The 19,964-nt window shown below is 39.2% G+C and overlaps 1 protein-coding gene and 1 long non-coding RNA gene across 4 annotated transcripts; both read left to right on the top strand.

Moving 5' to 3' along the window:
* The first annotated feature begins 1,797 nt into the window (after positions 1-1,797).
* Positions 1,798-18,762, top strand: LOC118228996. Of its 3 annotated transcripts, XR_004765595.1 has the most exons (4): positions 1,798-2,281; positions 17,250-17,429; positions 17,505-17,945; positions 18,129-18,762. It is a non-coding gene; the product is annotated as an uncharacterized LOC118228996 (long non-coding RNA). The 3 variants fall into 3 exon arrangements; XR_004765594.1 differs by having other exon boundaries at positions 17,285-17,429; positions 17,505-18,762; XR_004765593.1 differs by having other exon boundaries at positions 17,505-18,762.
* On the top strand, positions 2,281-4,669 carry LOC118228995 (carbohydrate sulfotransferase 2-like). Its single transcript, XM_035420598.1, has one exon. It carries the CDS (start codon positions 2,742-2,744, stop codon positions 4,131-4,133), a length of 1,392 nt encoding a protein of 463 aa, XP_035276489.1. The 5' UTR covers positions 2,281-2,741; the 3' UTR covers positions 4,134-4,669.
* Positions 18,763-19,964: the final 1,202 nt, after the last annotated feature.

Here is a 19,964-nt window from a genome sequence, read left to right as displayed (position 1 = left end):
ATGCTTGAGTTACTTGGCATTTTTGTAAGGTAAAAATGTTTTTTGTGGAGATATAATTTCTTTTGTACTGTGTTTATTACAAGTAACCGATAATAAAAAAAAATATTAACGAGGATAAGCGGCTTAGATGATGGATGGATGGATAAATTTAAGAACCATAAAATAATCAAATCTAGAGAAAGACATGCATACACATACATACATGCAAACACACATAGGCAACATTCTAACTCAAAGAAACACATAGGAATGGATTCAGACATTTTTCCTTTACAATGAATAACAATTAAATGAAAGTGTTTGTTATATTTTAAATGGACAAAAGTGTTTTTAACGGGTTACCGCAAACATGATAGACCGACTAATTGGTTGTATGTTAGTAGATGATCTATAGGCCTACCCAACATTCATTTAAAATCATGCTAATTTGCAAGGTAGCTACAGTAGCCTAATTAAAAAGTAGTTAACACAAGAAATGCCACAAAGGTCACTTTGACTGTTGTCACTAAGAAAATCAATAAATCTGCCATCACAAAATCCATGTGGTTCCACCTTCATGACTTTTGCAAAACATGTATTGAACATTCTGATATAATTTGAATATCAATATTGCATAAGAATACATTTATAAACAAATGGTCAAATTGACCGTCACTTCTCTTGCCTGAATTCTTCATCATTTTAATTGCTGCATGTAATGTCATTGCGAAATAACTCCAATAGTACCCAGCTGCAGCTCAGCAGAACAAGCCCCTGGCAAGGTGAAGCCTGCAATAGTAGTAGTAGTAGTAGTAGTAATAGTAATAATAGTTTTAGGGTCTACCTTGTAGTAACACAGCTATCTGAGGCATGAATATGGTTGGGTATCGAAACCTGGTAGAACTATGGCTACCTACCATCTGAATCAGAAAATTTTGGTGCCATCTTCACTGGCGTTACACTTGCTCTGTCCATTAAGTTAGTGACAGCAGGTATCTTTAGCAAGCTAACTAACGTTAAACATGGTCAAAATACCAAAAGTGAAACTGTCTAGTGTATTGTCTTATTTTACACAAAGGGGTTCAAACAATGGGACGTCAAAAAGACTCTTTCATGACGTTTTTTGCTCTTTATTTGAAAGAAGATGGACAACTGGTTCAGGGCAGACACCACTTGTCCATTTTGCCTGTGTATCCTGCAATTGGCTACTTTGATCAGATGTTGTTATTGACAGAAAATGTAGCTAAATGTCCAATGGGGGGAATTGATTGTGAGACTGGAGCATTTGTGATGATGAAAAAGGAGAAAACACAAAAAGCCCAAGTTTGGGGCTTTTATTGTGTGAAGTTGTTTCTGAATTCTGTGTTTACATTAAGTTGTGCATACAGTTCTGTGTTTACATAAATGTATGCTTTTGATGGCTGAGAATCTGTGGTCATTGCGATTATTTCTGTGGGAAACCCTGAAAAGTGTCATACTCTTAGTGCTGAATAGGTGTGGGGAATGCACCGCCAAGCCGTAAACTTGGCGGATGGCATATCTGCCATCCCAATACATATGTGGTAGCCTACGCAAAGTCACTTGAATCTAAACGCCAGCTCTACGGATTAGTAGTAGTGTGTATCACTTCATAAATTAGCTACCACGCTGAAAACAATGGTCCCTTCCCGCTCCCCAAGACTCGCACACCACACATAGTGAAGTAATGCAACCGATTTTTGTATCTGCGAGAATATCTCACGCGTAAATCCATTACATTACGCCACTGCCCATCAAAACAACAACAACAGCTGTATGGTGGGAACATTGTAACGGAGGTAGCCTACTCTGCACCGTCTACAGCGAAAATGGGACTCACAACCTCTACGGGAAGACCAGAGTTTTAAATTACGCCATAAAAACATACGAAGACCACGCTTTGTCTAATAGGCAACAGCAGATTATATGTTGCAGTGAAATTCATTGCTGCATCCTTCTCCGTCACTTAAAACGCATCGGGCAGTTTTCAATAAGAATTCAGCTTTGCGGGCTACAATGGGTGCGTGAAAATTGACAGACATAGAAGATAACCAATAGAGGGACAGACTGCGTCCAGATTCATGTTACTTCTATCAATCGGAACACGGGGTGGGAGGAACTGTTTTCCTCAGTTTCTGATTGAATCAGCCCAGTTCCAATTAGTTGCGAAGATATGACACAATAGAACGAGCGGATATGGATGAAAACAAAACACTTCTAGATTGGAACTAAGCTGGCGATTCTCCTTTCGGCAAAATATGGAATGAAATGGAAGCCATCACACGTAATTATTGGCATTTTATTAAGTGAAGATTTATCTTGGTCGCGTGTAGCCTAGACCTAATACAGCTAGTTCGCTACCTCAGATTTCTGCGCAGAGATGCTTTCACCGCGTGTTGGTAGCAAAGAGTGTAACCTAGATGTTTCCTGAAAATAGCTCGTTATCTAACATCTCTTATAGAACTGAACGCAGTCTGTAATGTAAGTGTTATATTTTCACTGTATTTTGTGCCGAATTACGACGCTTGCGCACTGCAGTAAAAACCTGTCTGCGTTAGCTTTCGTATTTGAATGGAAAATTTGAGATTGATCTCACTAGTTTCAGTTATTTAATCTATTTCTTTTTATATTTGGTGCGTGAAAGCGTACGTCTATCCACCCTCCCTACAGCACCCAATTGAACACACACTACAATTTAAATGTAAGCAATTATTGGCGCGGTATTAGCCCTCATTGTGTAATAAATGAAAAGCAAACAGTATCAACTGAAGTTAACACCACCCTGGGAGAAGGATGCTGGCTTTGGGAGAAAACTCAAAACGTATAGAAGTCACACAAAAATAATAGCGCATCCAGGGATCGTAATGAAAGTGCTGCGCAAGAAGAGGATTGTTTTGTTAATTGCCTACTTTTTGCTACTGGTTTTAACCATGCTGAACCTGGCTAATTACAAATGGACAAAAGAGCCACAGCAGTGCAATCACCAGATGAGAAGCACTACCTATCAGGGTAGATCGGATATTCGCTTCCTTTATAGACCCTCTCTGGCTAAGAAAAGGCAGCTCGTGTATGTTTTGACAACTTGGCGGTCCGGATCCTCCTTTTTCGGCGAGCTTTTTAACCAAAATCCGGACGTATTCTTTTTGTACGAGCCAATGTGGCACATCTGGCAGAAATTGTACCCCGGGGATGCGGTGTCGCTGCAAGGGGCAGCCAGAGACATGCTAAGCTCATTGTATCGATGTGATCTCTCTGTTTTCCAGCTGTACAATGCACCGGGGGGCAAAAATGTGAGCTCTCTCGGGGTATTTGGTGCCACCCTTAACAAGGTAATATGCTCGTATCCTCTCTGCTCGGCATACAGGAAAGATATTGTGGGCTTGGTGGAAGATAAGGTGTGTAAAAAGTGCCCACCTCAAAGTCTGCGGCTCCTGGAGGACGAATGCCTCAAGTATAACACTGTGGTTATTAAAGGGGTGCGCATTTTGGACATTAACGTTCTTGCCCCGCTGATGGAGGATCCTTCTTTAGATCTGAAAGTGATTCACCTCGTCAGAGACCCGAGGGCCGTGGCGAATTCCAGGATCAAGTCGAGACACGGGTTGATACGCGAGAATTTGCAAGTGGTTCGGAGCAGGGACCCCAAACTTCGTCGAATACCTTTCGTCGACCCGAATCATAAGGTTAACAAGAAGGACGGGTCTGACTATCACTCAATCGGAGCTATGGAAGTGATATGCGACCGGACATCCAGAACGTTGAGAACAGCCTTAAATCCACCCAACTGGCTCAAGGGAAAGTACATGACAGTTCGTTACGAGGATTTGGTGGACAACCCAATCAAGACGGTACGGAACATTTATCGCTTTGTTAATTTGTCTGCTAACCACGACATCGAATTGTTTGCCCTGAACATGACCAGCGGGACGACTTCATCCTCCAAACCGTTCCTCGTGTCGTCCCGGAATGCTACCCAAGCGGCCAACGCGTGGAGAACTGTACTAAGTTTTCAACAAATAAAACAAGTCGAAGACTATTGTCACCAAGCGATGTCTTTGCTCGGATACGAACGTGTAAGAACAGCCGGGGATGCAAAAGACTTGAGTAAATCGTTGCTGTCAGTCCCTAAACTGTAACAGCAATTGCCACCAAAGACATAACGACCTGTAAATTAATTTTGCATCGAGTAGGTTACAGTTCTGTTCATTGTGCAATTTGCAAATATGTTAAAGCTTTATGTCGAAGTCAGTGTTCTTTGGATAATTCATAAGCCACATTGGAATGTATTTTATTCGTTTTAAATACAGTACAGTGGTTTTGATGGGACCGCTGGATTTGTAATTGGACCACTGGATGTCTGACAATGCAACGCCTGTGAAACCACTTGAATCTTGGGTCCATATAAAACTGCAAATGTGTACAATGCATCTTGTTATAGTTGCACTTCTTCAAAGTGAATGTTTTTGCAATTTTAGTTCTAAAAAACTACAAACATTTGGTTAGGCTACACAGTAACAAGCTAGGTTACTACTGTTTGTCAAAGTGAAAAGTGTGGGAGAAGATGTTCAAATTGATTTAAGAAAATCATCACCTGGTAATGTTACATTATGTGTATGAATACTGGTACGTGGCCAGCTTTACCAGAGACAATCATTAAAAAGTTATGGAATAATTTTGTTGTGCTATATAGCCAAAACTGTTGTCTGCCATGCATGCAATTTTAACCTCTCTTCAATTCAACTCTACAACACCTAGTTTAGCATTTTTAGCAGCTGCTTATGTTATCCACTTACTTTCCAGGTTCACTTTCAAACCTGTAATTTATCAAGGTATTCTACATTGTGCTTCTCGTGGATATGAACATTTTTACGTTTAGAAAAAGGTGAAATGTGATCCATCTTGCGCCATATACTCTCCACCTGGTAATGATTTGTCAGGCGCGGAGTGGAGCGGTGACCTTCTGTTCCCCTTTGTGAAAAGTGGCATGTCATCTCCACAGGCTGCATTCTCATAAACCTCGAAAGTCAAGGATGCTCAGCATGCAACTGACTCCGCTGTTCCCCCTGTGCAGACTTCAGCTCAGGTCCCGCACATTCAGGCTTTGGCACAGATTACTCAGGTTGTCTGTGTACGTGTGGATCTAAGAGTTGATACCTGCCCATGCCAAAAATATGCATTAAAATGCAAGAGCTTGGAACACAGAAAAGGAAGTTGTATGTTGGAGTGTCCGATTCACTCATGCGCCCTAAATGTAGCAGTCAATTTTGGCTCACTGTATGGTATGATATGTACTTTATAGGTACAAAGGTAATACTCTTGCAAAGGTGCCATTAACACGTAATTAAGTTGTATTTATTGTAGTGTATAAAGTATAATTTATTGCCGGGCCTGCTCTAAAGTTGACTATAACCCTTTACAATTGACTATTGGATAGCCACTTAAAAAGTCAATTATTGATTTACTGTATAGTGTTAGGCCTAATTCATGTTTAATGAGCATTCATGAGAAAAGTTATACGTGATGTGAATTGCATCTTTTTTATGACACTAAGAACTATGTTAATATCACAATTCATCATTGCGTATTGTATTAATATATTTTAAGAAAGTTTTATTAATACATTCATTTGATGGACCTTGGTAAATAGTGTTAGCAAAACATCTGTATTTGTTTTGATGGAATGGTTTAAATGGTAAAAGATAAAAATATTTAAATATTCCCCTGCTAATTTTGAGAAACAATTTTCATATTCCTTAGTGTTTTAAGGCTGGGTAAATTCTACCATTATATCCCACTTAAAACGGCAGCTAAGTACGAGGTGGAATATGACCCGCTTAGCCTGCTAGATGCAATTTGACCTTTCATCATAATTGAGGGTCACTGAGAAAGTAAGGAAACTATGCTGTGGCTTCATGCATGAGTCCAGCTGTTTAATACTCAAATCTGACAAAATGCAAAAATGTTGTTGAACATTTTGAATGCTGATCTGCTAACCGAGAAAAAAAGGTCAGTGTTTGTATCAAGACCCCAATTTTTATGCCCCTTTCAGGACCGTGTTTAAATTGCTAGGCTGGGAGATGCTGGGCTGTAGAAGCAAGCCAACACAATCATGAAATGTTTATTTTCTCATGTTCCCTGGTTAGGGCAGAATTGCGTTTGCAGTGTTACCACTTGGTGGTGTCACTGGAAGAGATCTCTTTAACCATTTTCTATGGAGCAGACTGTTAGTGACTGTTGCTTCTTAGATGTAAACGTTGAACCTTTCACCCATATTTCCAAACTAATATTTAAAGTTGATTTTATTTTAAAGGAGAGGCCTTCTTATGCAGTATTTCACTTTATTCATACAAGGTGGCACAGGCAGAGACTGGATTGCAGTATAGACAGTGGCACAGCAGGGATTCAGACTTGTCACTGCATGGGGGACTTGGACTTGGCAGAGTTGGGCAGCTCACCAACCACACCATGCCACACAGTCTCCCCTTAAATAGATTTTTCATAAAATATTAATAAGATATATGAATAGTATTAGTATTTTGCCTTTAAAGTTTAACTGAAGTTATTTTTTCTTAATAGTGTACAAAGCTAGAAACCAATTAATGACTACGGGGTTACATTTCCCAGCATCATCTCAAATGAAAGTGTCAGAATTGCAGCTTCCCCCAAGTGTGAATTGGAGTAGGACTGCAGTTTGGTGGTTGTGATCGTTATGAAGTGCCGCTTCAACTAAGGAAGATAGTGTTATTCAGTATGCATACAAAACATGCGTGAAGTATGCTTATGTTACTAATGATAGCTGACATCTCAGTCATGTACAAATGCATTCTGATAAAAACCCTTCAAATGGAAAGCTATATGACTCTAACAACACATCCAAAAGTTACAATTTGAAAACATAATTCAATCCACTTAAAAAAATGAAAGGTTTTGAAAGGAACGCATACTGTGTTCAGTTCAACAGATCTCAAATTTGTTGACCATCTCATTGCCGCCCCCTTCTGACTCTCTCTGCAACCTTCGCTCTTGCACTGCATGCTGGTTGGAATGCTGAAGGTCTGCTCTGTCGTGCAGATTTGTGTACTTGCTTGTGCCATGTTTTACATCAGGAAAGGAAAGCACTGTACAACCTGTACAATACATTTTCATGCAAGCCAAGAAATATAAACCACCAAGATCTCTGCAACATTTGTAATAGGCCAACACTTGATGTTAATTGTGCTTTTCTATGTTTTCCGTTTAACTGCAGGGCAAAAAAACAATCTTAAAAATAATAACTGAAACTTCAATATAAAACCATTGTACATAAAATTGAGCATGTGAGGAAATGTATGGTTTGTAAAAACATCAATTAAACTCAGTCGACGCGGTCGAAGAGGTGTGACCTCAGCAAAATTTTACAGCTTCATTTAAAGTCTCATTAAAGTTGGCTCAAAGGAGACTGTTCAACCCCAATACATGTAATCATCATGTTATTTATATATTTACTTCTTGTTTTGTAGATTAGTTTGTGATTTATTTGTGTGAGACATCAACAAAGGCAATAACGAACAGCCTCATAAAATATCTCATTTGAATGTGAGTTAAAAATTAAATAGGCTAGGCTAAAACAGCATTACTGTTATTAAGCATACAACATGACGCAAGTGAGGTTAAAATGAACCTGAGGAATAATAAATGGACCCAAGAGAACACAAATTGGTTATTACAACAAAAACTAAAAAAAAAAAAAAAAAAAATGTATTGCTCTACAGATGATATGCATTCATTTAATTATAAGTGGTATATAATTCACAGCTGAGAGAATAGTCTTTGTGTCCTGTGATTCTGACATATTCTGTTTTAAATGTCACAATGAAAAGCATTCTCTAGCTACACAAGCATTGCGATTTTTGGAGAGAGTGAAGAACCCTATTTATAATTTCTAATATTCACATTGGTTCATTACAGTGTTTTACGATTACAACATTAGAGGAATATTAGAAAATTACAGGAATATTCTGAGGCCTTCAGACTCCTATTTCTGGATATAGCACATCTCCTTTAGTTAATTATTCATGAAATAGACTGTAGTTACAGTGACAAAACGCAAATTCTTATGTAATGGACTTCCTTAGTTCGTTTTTTTCAACATGGAGATAAAAATCCATGCTACATTTTAATGTTTGCTTGTATTATTAACATAATGATAGCAAATAAATTCAATCATTCACACTTTGGGTCACATACTGTTTACTTACTTATTTGCAGACAAAATGAAAATGTCCATTGACCATTGAAATGCGCCGATATCTAAAAGGTGTAGAAAGTTAAACGGAACAGGTATAGCCAGATGTTGGCCCTTTTAAAGTAGGTATGTTACTTACCACTTAACTATTACTGATTGATTTCTGTTAAATAGCAATAAGTTTTTATATTGTGTTACAGTGGTGCACTTGCTTACGTGCATAATTGTGCTGACATGCACAGAGGTTCACAGACTTATGTACAGTGGACTGGACTAAACCTACAGGAGTCCAAGTTCATGATGTACACTGGGATGAACCATGTTTGAAGTCAACGGCAGGCCTCACCGACCCCAGTAAAATCTGGCCATAATACTACCATGACTATTAATTAATGTCTTATTGGTGTCAAAGATTGGACAATGTCACTCCTTCATTGGACAAAACAAGACCTACTGATGCCACACCATGCCAGTCATGCACAATTTGAGCCAGTCCCACTTTCTGAGAGGTGAAACCAAAGGAAGTGACAACACTCTGCCCCTGGTTGTGAGTATGTATAAATGTACCCACTCCTAACTGTGCCGTAAAATTGTGTGTACATGTGAAAAGCACGGCTGTATTATTACTGACCAGGGACAATAGACCATACTGCATCCATAAATGCATTCACAATCAAAAAATATCCTCTCTCAAGTATTTTCAGTGGACATGGCTAAATATTGTCCGTGCATACTACCTTTATCAGTGAAACAGATATTGCGCTGTCATGGCCAGACATGAAGTATTGGCATTTTCACAAGACTAGGACATCTGATGTCATTGATGTATTTACTCTGTTAGTGTATGAAGTATAAAAGAAAAAGGTCCTGCATGGAATCAAATGTATTCATTTCTGTTTGAGACTCTGAGACCTTTTCAGAGACGTTGATGTCTGAAAGCTTGTCAGAAGAAAAATGATTTTAAAAAATTGCATCACGGTGGCTCACACTTACTGTACGGTCAATCTAAATCCTGGCCTTTCACTGGGAGGTACAGTGACAAAACGTGCCCTTTTTCCCCGCTGTCTGCTTTGGGAAAATAGCATTGTAATAGCTCTGTAATCTGGATCCAGTCTCAGGAGGGATGTGAAAATGGACTCACTCTCTGTGTTTACGGGTAGTTGATGCTGTCAAGACAATTTCATGTATGGACAGCGACGATGATCTTATATGGATGTTGTGTGGCTGAACTCCCTCCCCCCGCCGTTGGGATCCCGATATCACTGCAAGGGCAGCGAAGAAATGGTTGGAGCTGTGCCAAACGCTAATAGGATTTACTTGAACAGACTAGAGAATTGTGGGCGGCAAGCGGCTGCTGGGATGCCGCTCTGATTCGGAAAATGGTCGGAAAATGAGCGAATAACGGCATTTTCTGTGCCTGCTTCATCGCTGCGGCCATAACCAACGAGGCTGGAGTGCATTAGTGGTGCAGAGCAATTAAGAGAGCCTCCCCCAGCATCCAGAGTCCTGAAATTACTCTTATCTGTGGGAGTCCAGTACTCTCAAACTACCAAAAATAATAACCAGCTAACTCTGCAGTTGGTCTGCGATTCTGCTCACGAGGTGTGCAGCTGTGTGTATGCTGGCTGCTATAATCAAAAGGCAATCTCTCAGTTTAGAGTACAGAATACTAAATAAGACAGGGGCAAAATGCATTGTAAACACCTACAGAATAGACATATTTGTTGGTGCCATATTCATACAGTACCGTGGAAAAGTATTTTCTTCCTCATTGATTTCCTCTATTATTGTACATTTATAAAATTATAATTTAATTTATTTGATGGAATAAAATCAAACACTCATCACCCATGTGAAAAAGTAATTGCCCCCTTAAACTTAACTGTTTGCACCACCTTTAGCAGCAGTAATGGCTCCTTTAATTTGATATCCATCTTGCACATCACTGTGGAGGAATTTTATTTTAGCTTCTCTATTGGGTTCAAGTCAGGATTTTTATTGTGCCACTCCAAAACTTTAATTTTGTTTCTTTTCAGCCATTCAGATGTTTACTTACTTTTGTGTTTTGGATCATTGTCTTGCTGCATAACCCAGTTAGCTTCAGCTTCAGTTCATGCACAGATGACTGGACATTTGCCTTCAGAATTTTCTGGTAGTGAGCAGAATTCATAGTTCCTTCAAAAATGGCAAGTTGCCCGGATCCCAAGGCAACAAAGTATCCCCACAACGTCACACTACTGTCACCATGTTTTACTGTTACACTTTTGACTCATCTGTCCATAGAATCTTATCACAAATGGCTTTGGGATTATCAGATGCTTTTTTTTTTTTTTTCTCTGCAAATATGAGATGAAAATAGATATTTTGCTTGGTTTGCAGTGGTTTCCAACTTGCTACTCTCTCATGAGTCCAATTTTTTCCCAGTCTCTTTTTTATTGTGAACATCTTTAGATGTTCTTCTGGGATATTTTTTAAAGGGACAGTGATTTCCATATTTTCAAATATACCATTATATTTTGAGAGTATTCCATCTGTCTTATAGGCCATACTATGTAGTTATGATTTGATGTTTTGATACACATTATTATTTCATGAAGATGTGAAGGTGAAAAGGTACAGATAGGGCAAATTTGGTGCATCAGTAACCCAGCCTCTTCCTGCTCCTGCTCATGTACACCAATCACATCCAGGATCAACTCACAAACCCCTTATCCTAGCCACAACCTTTTCATTTTTAAAGATAGATATTTTTCTGATATTGTACATTATAACATATACCTTAGTATTACTTGATATTTTAACCCCTCAAATAACAGGCACAGCCTCCATTAAACCTTGCAGTGCGCTGCAGCACACCTATCAACACATTAACCTTTGTTCATCCTTGAATCCATAAAGGTTAATGTCTCATTACCTTTATCTATATTGGCATTGTTTTAAATGCATGGCGTCATTAAAGAGTCTAATACGAAGATTCATGCAAATCCTCATCCACTATCGAGTGGGCAAAAGTCATTGATACTTGAAAGATTTTTCTACTTTTTAGAATAGCCAACTGTGCTTCTGGATTAACTGCTGTGCCACCCACATCCGGGCAAGGGGTACTGCAGCTTAAGTGTGGGCAGGCCTCTGATGCAGTCAACTGTGATCCAGTAACTGTGCAGTCACTCTGCAGTCACACTAGCACTGACTATCTCTAACTGGCACACCACTAATTGAAGCTAATACAGTGGTAACCCAAGGAACCACTATAACTAACTACGTGTTTTAGCACAGTGTAGCACAGTGGGTAAGGAACTGGGCTTGTAACCGAAAGGTCGCATGTTCGATTCCTGGGTAAGGACACTGCCGTTGTGCCCTTGAGCAAGGTACTTAACCTGCATTGCTTCAGTATATATCCAGCTGTATAAAAAATGGATACAATGTAAAATGCTATATAAAAAGTTGTGTAAGTCGCTCTGGATAAGAGCGTCTGCTAAATGCCTGTAATGTAATGTAATGTAATATCTACAAACCTCACAATGACTTCAAGTTCAGTCACCTTCAATAAGCCTCCAAGCAGCAAAATGGTCGTCATATCAAAAGAAAAGGGCAAAGCCCTTTTACCCTAACAACCAGATTATTTTTCAAGCTTCACAGCACTGTAAAACCCTTCAGTCTGGGCTTCAGCAGGTGAGATTACCTTATTTGTTACCATAGAAGAAAGTTATTGTCTTCCAAGAGTGACGAAAGCAAATGGAGCAGTAACATATGCTTGCACTAGGCCATATCAAAAATGTTCACTTATTCCTATATTTACATTTCATTGTTTGTTCTTTTTGAGTCAGAGATTCATTTTCCAGTTTTTTCCAATAAGTATCCTCTTGTGAGAATAAATGCACTGTTTAGCACCATAGAGCCATATCCCTTGTAAAAATACCCTATAAAAATAATAAATATTTCATTATAAACTTACAGTGGTTAATAGTAATAAGCCTTGAAGAAGAACATAAGTCATACCCCACCCCCCTTCACCAACGCACTCTTACCCATACAGCCAAAGCTCCTTTTCCATTGCGTACTGCTTTACCATCTGTATACTATTAATAGAAAAATAATATTTCACGTAGCCATGCTTGCAGCAGTTTCCATGGTTACAGTACAGAGTGAGATGCCCTGCAATATAAATGTGGTCAGATCAATCTGAACTGCTGGTGCTGGGGGGTATGTTCATCACGTGAGTCAGAGGGAAGCTTCACTAACCAGTAGGTTGCATGCTCAAATCCCAGGTGGGGTTTTTGATATTGCATGGTATTCAATCAAATGGAATTGCTGGGCTAGTACAGTTCTGCCCCACATTCATGTTATGAAAAAGTAAGCTATCAGTGTCTCCCTTGAGAAAGCCTTTGCAGAAATAGTATGTGTTAAAATATAAACCCATATATTTTATATGTGAGGTATATACTTATAAACATTAGGGGTGTAACAATTGACTGGTTTGAACCAATCCATGTGTTTAAGATGCAGCTGTATCATTCAAAAATGCCAACCTAATTTGTACCCAAATTATGTATGGCCATCAAAACATCTGTCAAAATGACATAAACCCGACATTCTTTATTGTGGCACTGTATGTGGGTGCTGTTGTGTTATTCTTCAGCACATATAGAGGCTTGCGAGTTGCATCATAAATCACCCAGCAGCTATGCCAGGCACCACATTGGAAGTTGGATTCGGGGGGTTGCATTTTCAGACTGGGAGGTACCCCCTGACAATCATGGATGCAATGTGTGGGTTTTTTTAAATATACATTTCTTCCCTTCCCCTTCGAGAGTTGCCACCAGATCCATGCAGACAGTCCCCAGAACACAGGCAGTCCAAAACTGAACAGTCCTGGATCCTGTTCCGACAGGATCTTGCACAAATTAAGCACGGAAAAGATGACCTTACCATTGTCAGGTATTCCGGGGCGGGGGGGGGGGGGGGGGGTGGGGGGGTCACAGAACCAAAACAGGAAGTGTAGATGAATCATCCTTCATAAACAATAGATGGCTGCAAAGTTTGTGACATTTTGTTTTCCTTGTAACCATGAAAAGAGCAGGAATATAAAATACAGTTGAGTCCACTTCTGGACAACATTTGTCGGGATCTATGATTTCAAAATAAATTCAAGGTGTAATATTTTTCCACAAACACTGGTGAGTTAATTCTAGTGATAGCTAAATAAGCCTGACTGTTTTAGTTGAGTGAAAAACTAATATTTGCATTTTCATTAAAGTCAAAGTAAAGGACAAATCACTCTTCATCTATGAAGTAATCACAGTGTAATGATCACTTCTATAGTCAAGTGATACACTTGTATTCACACTTTCAGCCAGTCAAAAATGTTTTATTTGGCAATACTTGATTTTGTACAATTAAATATCAGAATAGTCTATAGAACAGTTGCTTCATTCACCATTTTTGCTGCATGCTTTCTAATGCACATACGTTCTCCTGCAGTACTACATACTGTGTACCCAAATGTCAAAGGGCCGGAAACAATGAGTCAATCAAACTCGTGCATTAATGACTTACACTGGAGTTATTACAGTGAGTGGTACAATGTAATCAGTTAAGCATCCTAGTTCTACTTTTAATGAGCAGGAATAAATTCCTCAAGAGCTTTTATAGGTCTGTCATCAAGCTTCATGTAAATCACATGACAACTGTTATCCAAACAGATATGGTAGGTCACCGTAATTTAACTTGCTGCCTCGTAGTGATAAAAAGCTGTCTATGCTCATTTATGGTTGCTGAGAATCTCTTGTTAGGTTACTTGCTGCATCAGTGGTGGCATAGCACACAATTGTGTGGATTCAATCAACATCTGTCCTTAACAATTAAAGAGCAGTTTGGCTTTCAGCCATTAATAATGCTAACTTGAGCTTGGGAGAGTTGGCCTAATGCTCACATTTTAAATCAAAGTTAATCACAAACAATGTTTTACAGTAACACAGGCCAACAGTATTTATTAATGTTTATGTGGCATTCATAAGTTCTATACTGTAGGTCATAAGAAGTACCATTCAAATAAAGCATTACATATTCTTTTTTATAGAATGTACATTTTAACATGCAAACCCACTGTGTTTCCGTCAGATGACTAACTTCTTTAGTGACAGATCAGTGGCAAAGATTTTATCAATAGAGCAATGCACTGAGAGTATAGTCACACAGTTCACTCACACTATATAGATGGGTGGCAGTGTAGGACACCATACCTAGTTGTGCACTGCCATAATACTCTTAGCATATAAACCAATCTTTGATAAATTGATTAAATGGTCATTTTATTAATGTTTTTTTCTGATAAATGTACAAAAAATGTAAACAAAAAAGTAATATAATTGTACAAAAAACAAAAACAGATTTAGCAGCCTCAGTGGCAGAATTTGGTCTCTGACATTCCTCTTTCCTCTATTAGGTCAATAATTAAAATGTAGAAATCCACTGGAACAGAGGTAAACCTGACTCATAGGGAGCACAAGTGCATCTTGCCCCCACACACAGTGAGGTAGATGGTTTTAGAAAAAAAGAAAAATTTGAAGGCCACAAATGGGAAAACTTCAAAGCTTGGTTGCGTCTTGGGAGCGCTAAATTTCCAAATCTACCATCAGATGCCACCTCCATACCAATAGCCTTTTTTGTAAGGGTTGTCAGACCAAAAAGTCTCCACTGAGGGAAATCAACATAAAGAAGAATCTGGAGTTTGATAAATGGCTTTGGAATTTTGACTGGGTTCATGGGTTATGGACAAATGTGACCAAAATTTAGCTTTCTGGCCATGTGCACCAGTGGTGCGTTTGATATCAGAAGGATGCATATGATGAAAAGAATGTCATACCCACGTGGTTTTGCATTTACTGGCTAAAATGATTTCTAACATACATTTTTAAAATAAGGAGCCACCTCCATGCCAGGGAGAAATTAAGAGAGAAATAATCTTTCATATTTTAAAATAGATTTGTAATAAAATAATTCAATGGCTTTTTTCTACTTGACAAAGAGTAAGAAGGTATATTAGCTTATTATTATCTCAAAGTATAGGCCTACCTAGTCATGCACTGAACAAAATACCTACCTATTGAATACAAGTCATTTGTACTAGACCTACTTCCATTGTAATTGTGCTGGCATTTGAAATCCAAAGCTTAGGTTTATGAAAATAATATGGTTTTAATGAAAAGGCCACTGAAAGATCAAGCGTATAGTTCTGATGTGTGTGCTTTTCATACAGAAAAAAGAAAAAGAAGAACACACGCAAACAATAAATACATGAATCAATAGATGGAGTTAGCAGGTCTGGAATTTGAATGCTCTTATCACCAAAATACTGTTTACATTTTAGAACAAAAAGTTTTTTCAGGCACACCCAAGGAATTGTGATTATTCCTGGAAAAAACAAAAATAAAAAAAAAACTCCTCACCCCAAGCTCCTGACCAAAATGGAAGAAGATGATGTTTACTTCCATCAATCCTGCAACATGCTGCCAACAGAGGGACAATTGTCTATTTCCTAACAGAACTTTAAAAAGATCTCTTCATAAAAATACAATCCTGAAAACGTCGTACATGCAGTAAACACATTTAACACTGATCTTTTTTTGCTAATTGTAGTTTTGTAATATGTCATAACAGATGTCTGGAGGGTTAATTAAATAGCTAAATCACTGGGTTGGTTCATCAAAAGTGTTAAAGCTGGTATTTTTTCCGCTGCAGTTTCCCTATAGAAACCAGGGGGTTAGAATCCATCATCTCTACTTCCTTACTCTAGGAGGCTCAGATTGGTAATATGAGTTTCTGCTGTTATAATATACTTCATGAATATTCATGAACGTGTTCTCAAGGACAGAATATCCATTGCTTCGGGCGTCCTTTCATATTCCTACAATGCATCAAATTGGATCTTTTCAGCTTCAGAGACAGAACTTTAATGTCAGAATGCAAAATGTTGAGAATAGCCTCAGGTAATTCCATACAGTGTGTGTATCATCGCTCAGCTGTTCTTTCTCATTTGCCTTCAAATTCACTATTTTTATGATAGAACTAGATTTAGGTTTATCATGGTTGAGGGCAACTTAGAATGAAATTTGAAACTTTGGTGAATATTTCAATTTATCTCATCCCAGATGTGCATATTTCTTTAGTATATACTTGTATTGAGGCTATAGGCTATACACTGTCTGGGTTTGTGTGTCTGCTAAACCTTATGTTATTAAAGGAAAAGTATTAAGCCACTCAGAGACACTGTGATTAAAAGTTTTCCGAAACTCTATCATCTTGCCATTGTAGAAGCCTAAACTGGGTCAGCTTTAATCTATTGTTCATGTAATTCAGATGTTGAAGAAGACAATTTTTTTTCTATTATTTTCTGATTATGTTACTATCTTTGTTTGAAATGTCTCCCAATAACCTGACTCTCAACTGACTCATTCACTGACCTAACACATGCACGCATTCATGTAGACACAGAGGCATAGACATCCTTACTGTTTACTTACCTATTTACATCCTGAGCCGATCAGAGGAGGATGGGATTCCCCCTTGAGCCTTGTTCCTTCCAAGGTTACTTCCCACCTGCCACAGGGAGATTTTCCTTGCCACTGTTGCTTTAGGCTTGCTCCTGTGAGGGTTTAGGCCAGGGTTGTCTGTGAAGCGCATTGTGACAATTGCTGTGAAATACGCTATATATATAAAATTTGATTGATTGATTGATTGATTGACATCAACACACTCACACACACACACACAAAAGTGTACACACATACATGCACACAGACATGTACACACACACACACTTTCTAATTCTGAAATAAGTCGGATAGTAGTCTTTTTAGTTCACAAACACCAAGTTTGAATATTTCAAATGGGTCTGTACTCAACTACAGGAACACAGATGCAGGTTACACTCTTCCCTTATTTTTAATGGCTGTGTTTTGTATACCTTTCTTTGGTCCTTTTTTGCACTAACAGCCTATTCTGCACATGCTCTTTGGTATCTCATCAGGGTTTATTGAGTGTGGATACCTCTGTCTACTTCAGCGAAATAGGGGGAGAGCCAAAGGATTCATCTGCACCAAGGCCGGGTCCTTCCGCTAGGCCCATAGCCAACCCGTTCCCCGACACCAGCTGCTCCAAAAGCAGGAGATGAGACCAAAGACACTATCAACACTGTCTAGAGGCTCAGGTAAATTGAAACAAGTAAAACCCCACACCTTTGATTCAATGAGTTGCCTGATGGGCGCTTTTTGTGATTTCAAAGGGCCAGTTCTCAGCCCATGTCACAGGTGGGCCATATGCGTTAAGGCCTGTGGTTCCGAACCGATGAAAGGCCCAGCGGAGCACTCTTTCTGGGCCTGCATTTCATTTCAATTTCCATATGAATGTTCTGGGCCACTTAGCTATCCCCAGTTCCCCCTCCCAGACCTGGCGATAATATTCTCAATGTCATTACGGTGGGAAGAGCAGAACAAAGGCCCTTCTTATTTAAGTGAAGAGGGAGCTTGAAGGTCAAACAGGAAGATCAAACGGAGATGAGAAACAGAGTGCATGCAGCACGGGGAGTGTTCTTCAATTCAAAACATGAAGCCTTTTTTTCCAGCAGATCAAAAGACTTTGAAATGTTTACATTCATCATGGACACGGACGAAAGCATGTGGACAATGGACACCTGGCCATGTTTTGTATGATGGTGCAGTGCAGGGTATGCCTGGCCTTTTCTTTTCTTTTTTGCCTGGTTCTCCTAACTGTTTACTTACTTATTTACTGGCAGCAGTATGAAAGTATGGTTTAAGATAAATGGACAATTTAGTATTGTTACACAAGATTTTGTCACAGAGTCACTTTGCTCTGAACTGATAATTGCTCTGTTGTGGCTTTATTTTAGGGCATGAATCTCAGAGGCATAAGTAACAAGGCTTGACATAATCATAATCCCTTTGGGCTGAGATCTTTCTCTGCCTGTAATTGACACTGGTGATGGGGCTGCATAGCTTCATCTGGAAGGTGAAACTTGACTTGAGATCTGATCTGTGAAAGCTCTGAGGACTTACCAATATTAGCATGTAACAGTGCACTCTGTCTGAGTCAGGAGTCTGATTCAAGATTGATGACTGATTGATGGTTACAGATTGGACACAAGGAACGAAACATTTTGAGAGGTGCAGGAGTGTATGTAGCTATACAGAGCACCACCATCAATGAGGTGAGCTTATAATCTAACAGAATCATACATTTGGACACCAACTCAGCACTTATGACACTCTGCAACCACACTAATAATTAAGACATGTACTGTAAGCCACAATAATTCAAGTGTTACTGTTTAACAACCAAATAATTACCTCTGACTTTGTATTGCGAATGAATGGTGTTCTTTAGACCAGCATTGTTTGGTTGTTACCAAACTCAAAACAAAAGATTTTAATGAATATTCATGAAAGAGAACAATTTGTGTCTGCCCTGATAGGGAATACTTGTATATGTTTACCCAAATTATTTTTGTGCATGTGTGTGTCACATGGTACATGTGAATCAAGAATTAAAACTTACGTTGTACATGTGTTGTCTTATTCAAAATTAATTATCAAAATTGTTTTGTCCATTTTCTGTCATTTTTAATGGAGAAATGCTTCAATCGTTTAAGAACCATGTTGGTCTAAAGATCTTTGTACATTTACAATGGCTTAATCAGGGTGAGATCACAGTCTCAGATCGAATCAGGAAAGTGCCAGTACAGACTGTGGCCAGTAGCTACATAGAGCGATGCACAGTTGACGATTGCGTCACCAGAGATATGGAAGGGTTCATTTGGTAAGGCGTCCTTGTTTGAATGTTATCTAGCAACCCCTGCTGTTAAATGGACTGCAAGCTAAAGCCACATATGAAAGGTCTTCCTCTGACTCTGTTTTGTGTGAGCTTACCTGTAGTCTGTGGTGTGAAAAGAAGCATCTGGTGCCACCATGTGGATATCGGATATCTACTCCCCCAGTGGAAAATTAAGCTTGGCAAAATCTATTCTATTGTGGAAGGGGGGGGGGGGGGGGGGGGGGGGCGCTGGCCTACAGTACCCTTCAGCATGCACATTATTCTTCAGAACTCATAAAGCCCAACAGCACATGCTCCTTGTTGGTGTATCCAGATAAAGCATGTCTCTTGGGGCAGTGTTTCACCACATGAACTGAACACCGATGTGGCAGTGGAACCCCCATGGGGTGGATACACAATTGCTCATATTGTTGCCTGGGGTAGTTGCCTGGCTGATTTTGCAACAGCCGTCCGCCTGAAACAGCTGTGTTAGCTTTACTGTCCTCCAGTACAATAACTGGTGGATGGCTAGTGGACGGTAACAGCTGGCTCCATATGTTCCCCAGGACGCTTGTGTTAATGTGCAGCCCATTGATTTGACACGAGAGCTCTGTGGCGATGAGACAGTCGTAATCACAGGAGACAAGCATCTGCTCATAACCGGGCATTTAGCATCGGTAAAGAAGAAAAATGGAGGACTACAGGATGAATCTCACATGACCAATCAATACTGAATATACTGTATTACCCAGCAACACTTGGATTTCACACAATTTATAGAAAAATGTAGTGCAACCGTTCAGATTCTGTGCTGTTTACGCCCCCTCACCCCCAAAAAATAAATAAGTAGCCAAAACAGAAAAAGCTTTTGTGCTTGACATGTTCGTTAAGTGATTATCCTCTTGGTGTATGAAGA

The sequence above is a fragment of the Anguilla anguilla genome, chromosome 6, assembly GCF_013347855.1.
Source record: "Anguilla anguilla isolate fAngAng1 chromosome 6, fAngAng1.pri, whole genome shotgun sequence".
NCBI lineage: Eukaryota > Metazoa > Chordata > Actinopteri > Anguilliformes > Anguillidae > Anguilla > Anguilla anguilla.
This window is presented reverse-complemented; position numbering and strand designations above follow the sequence as displayed.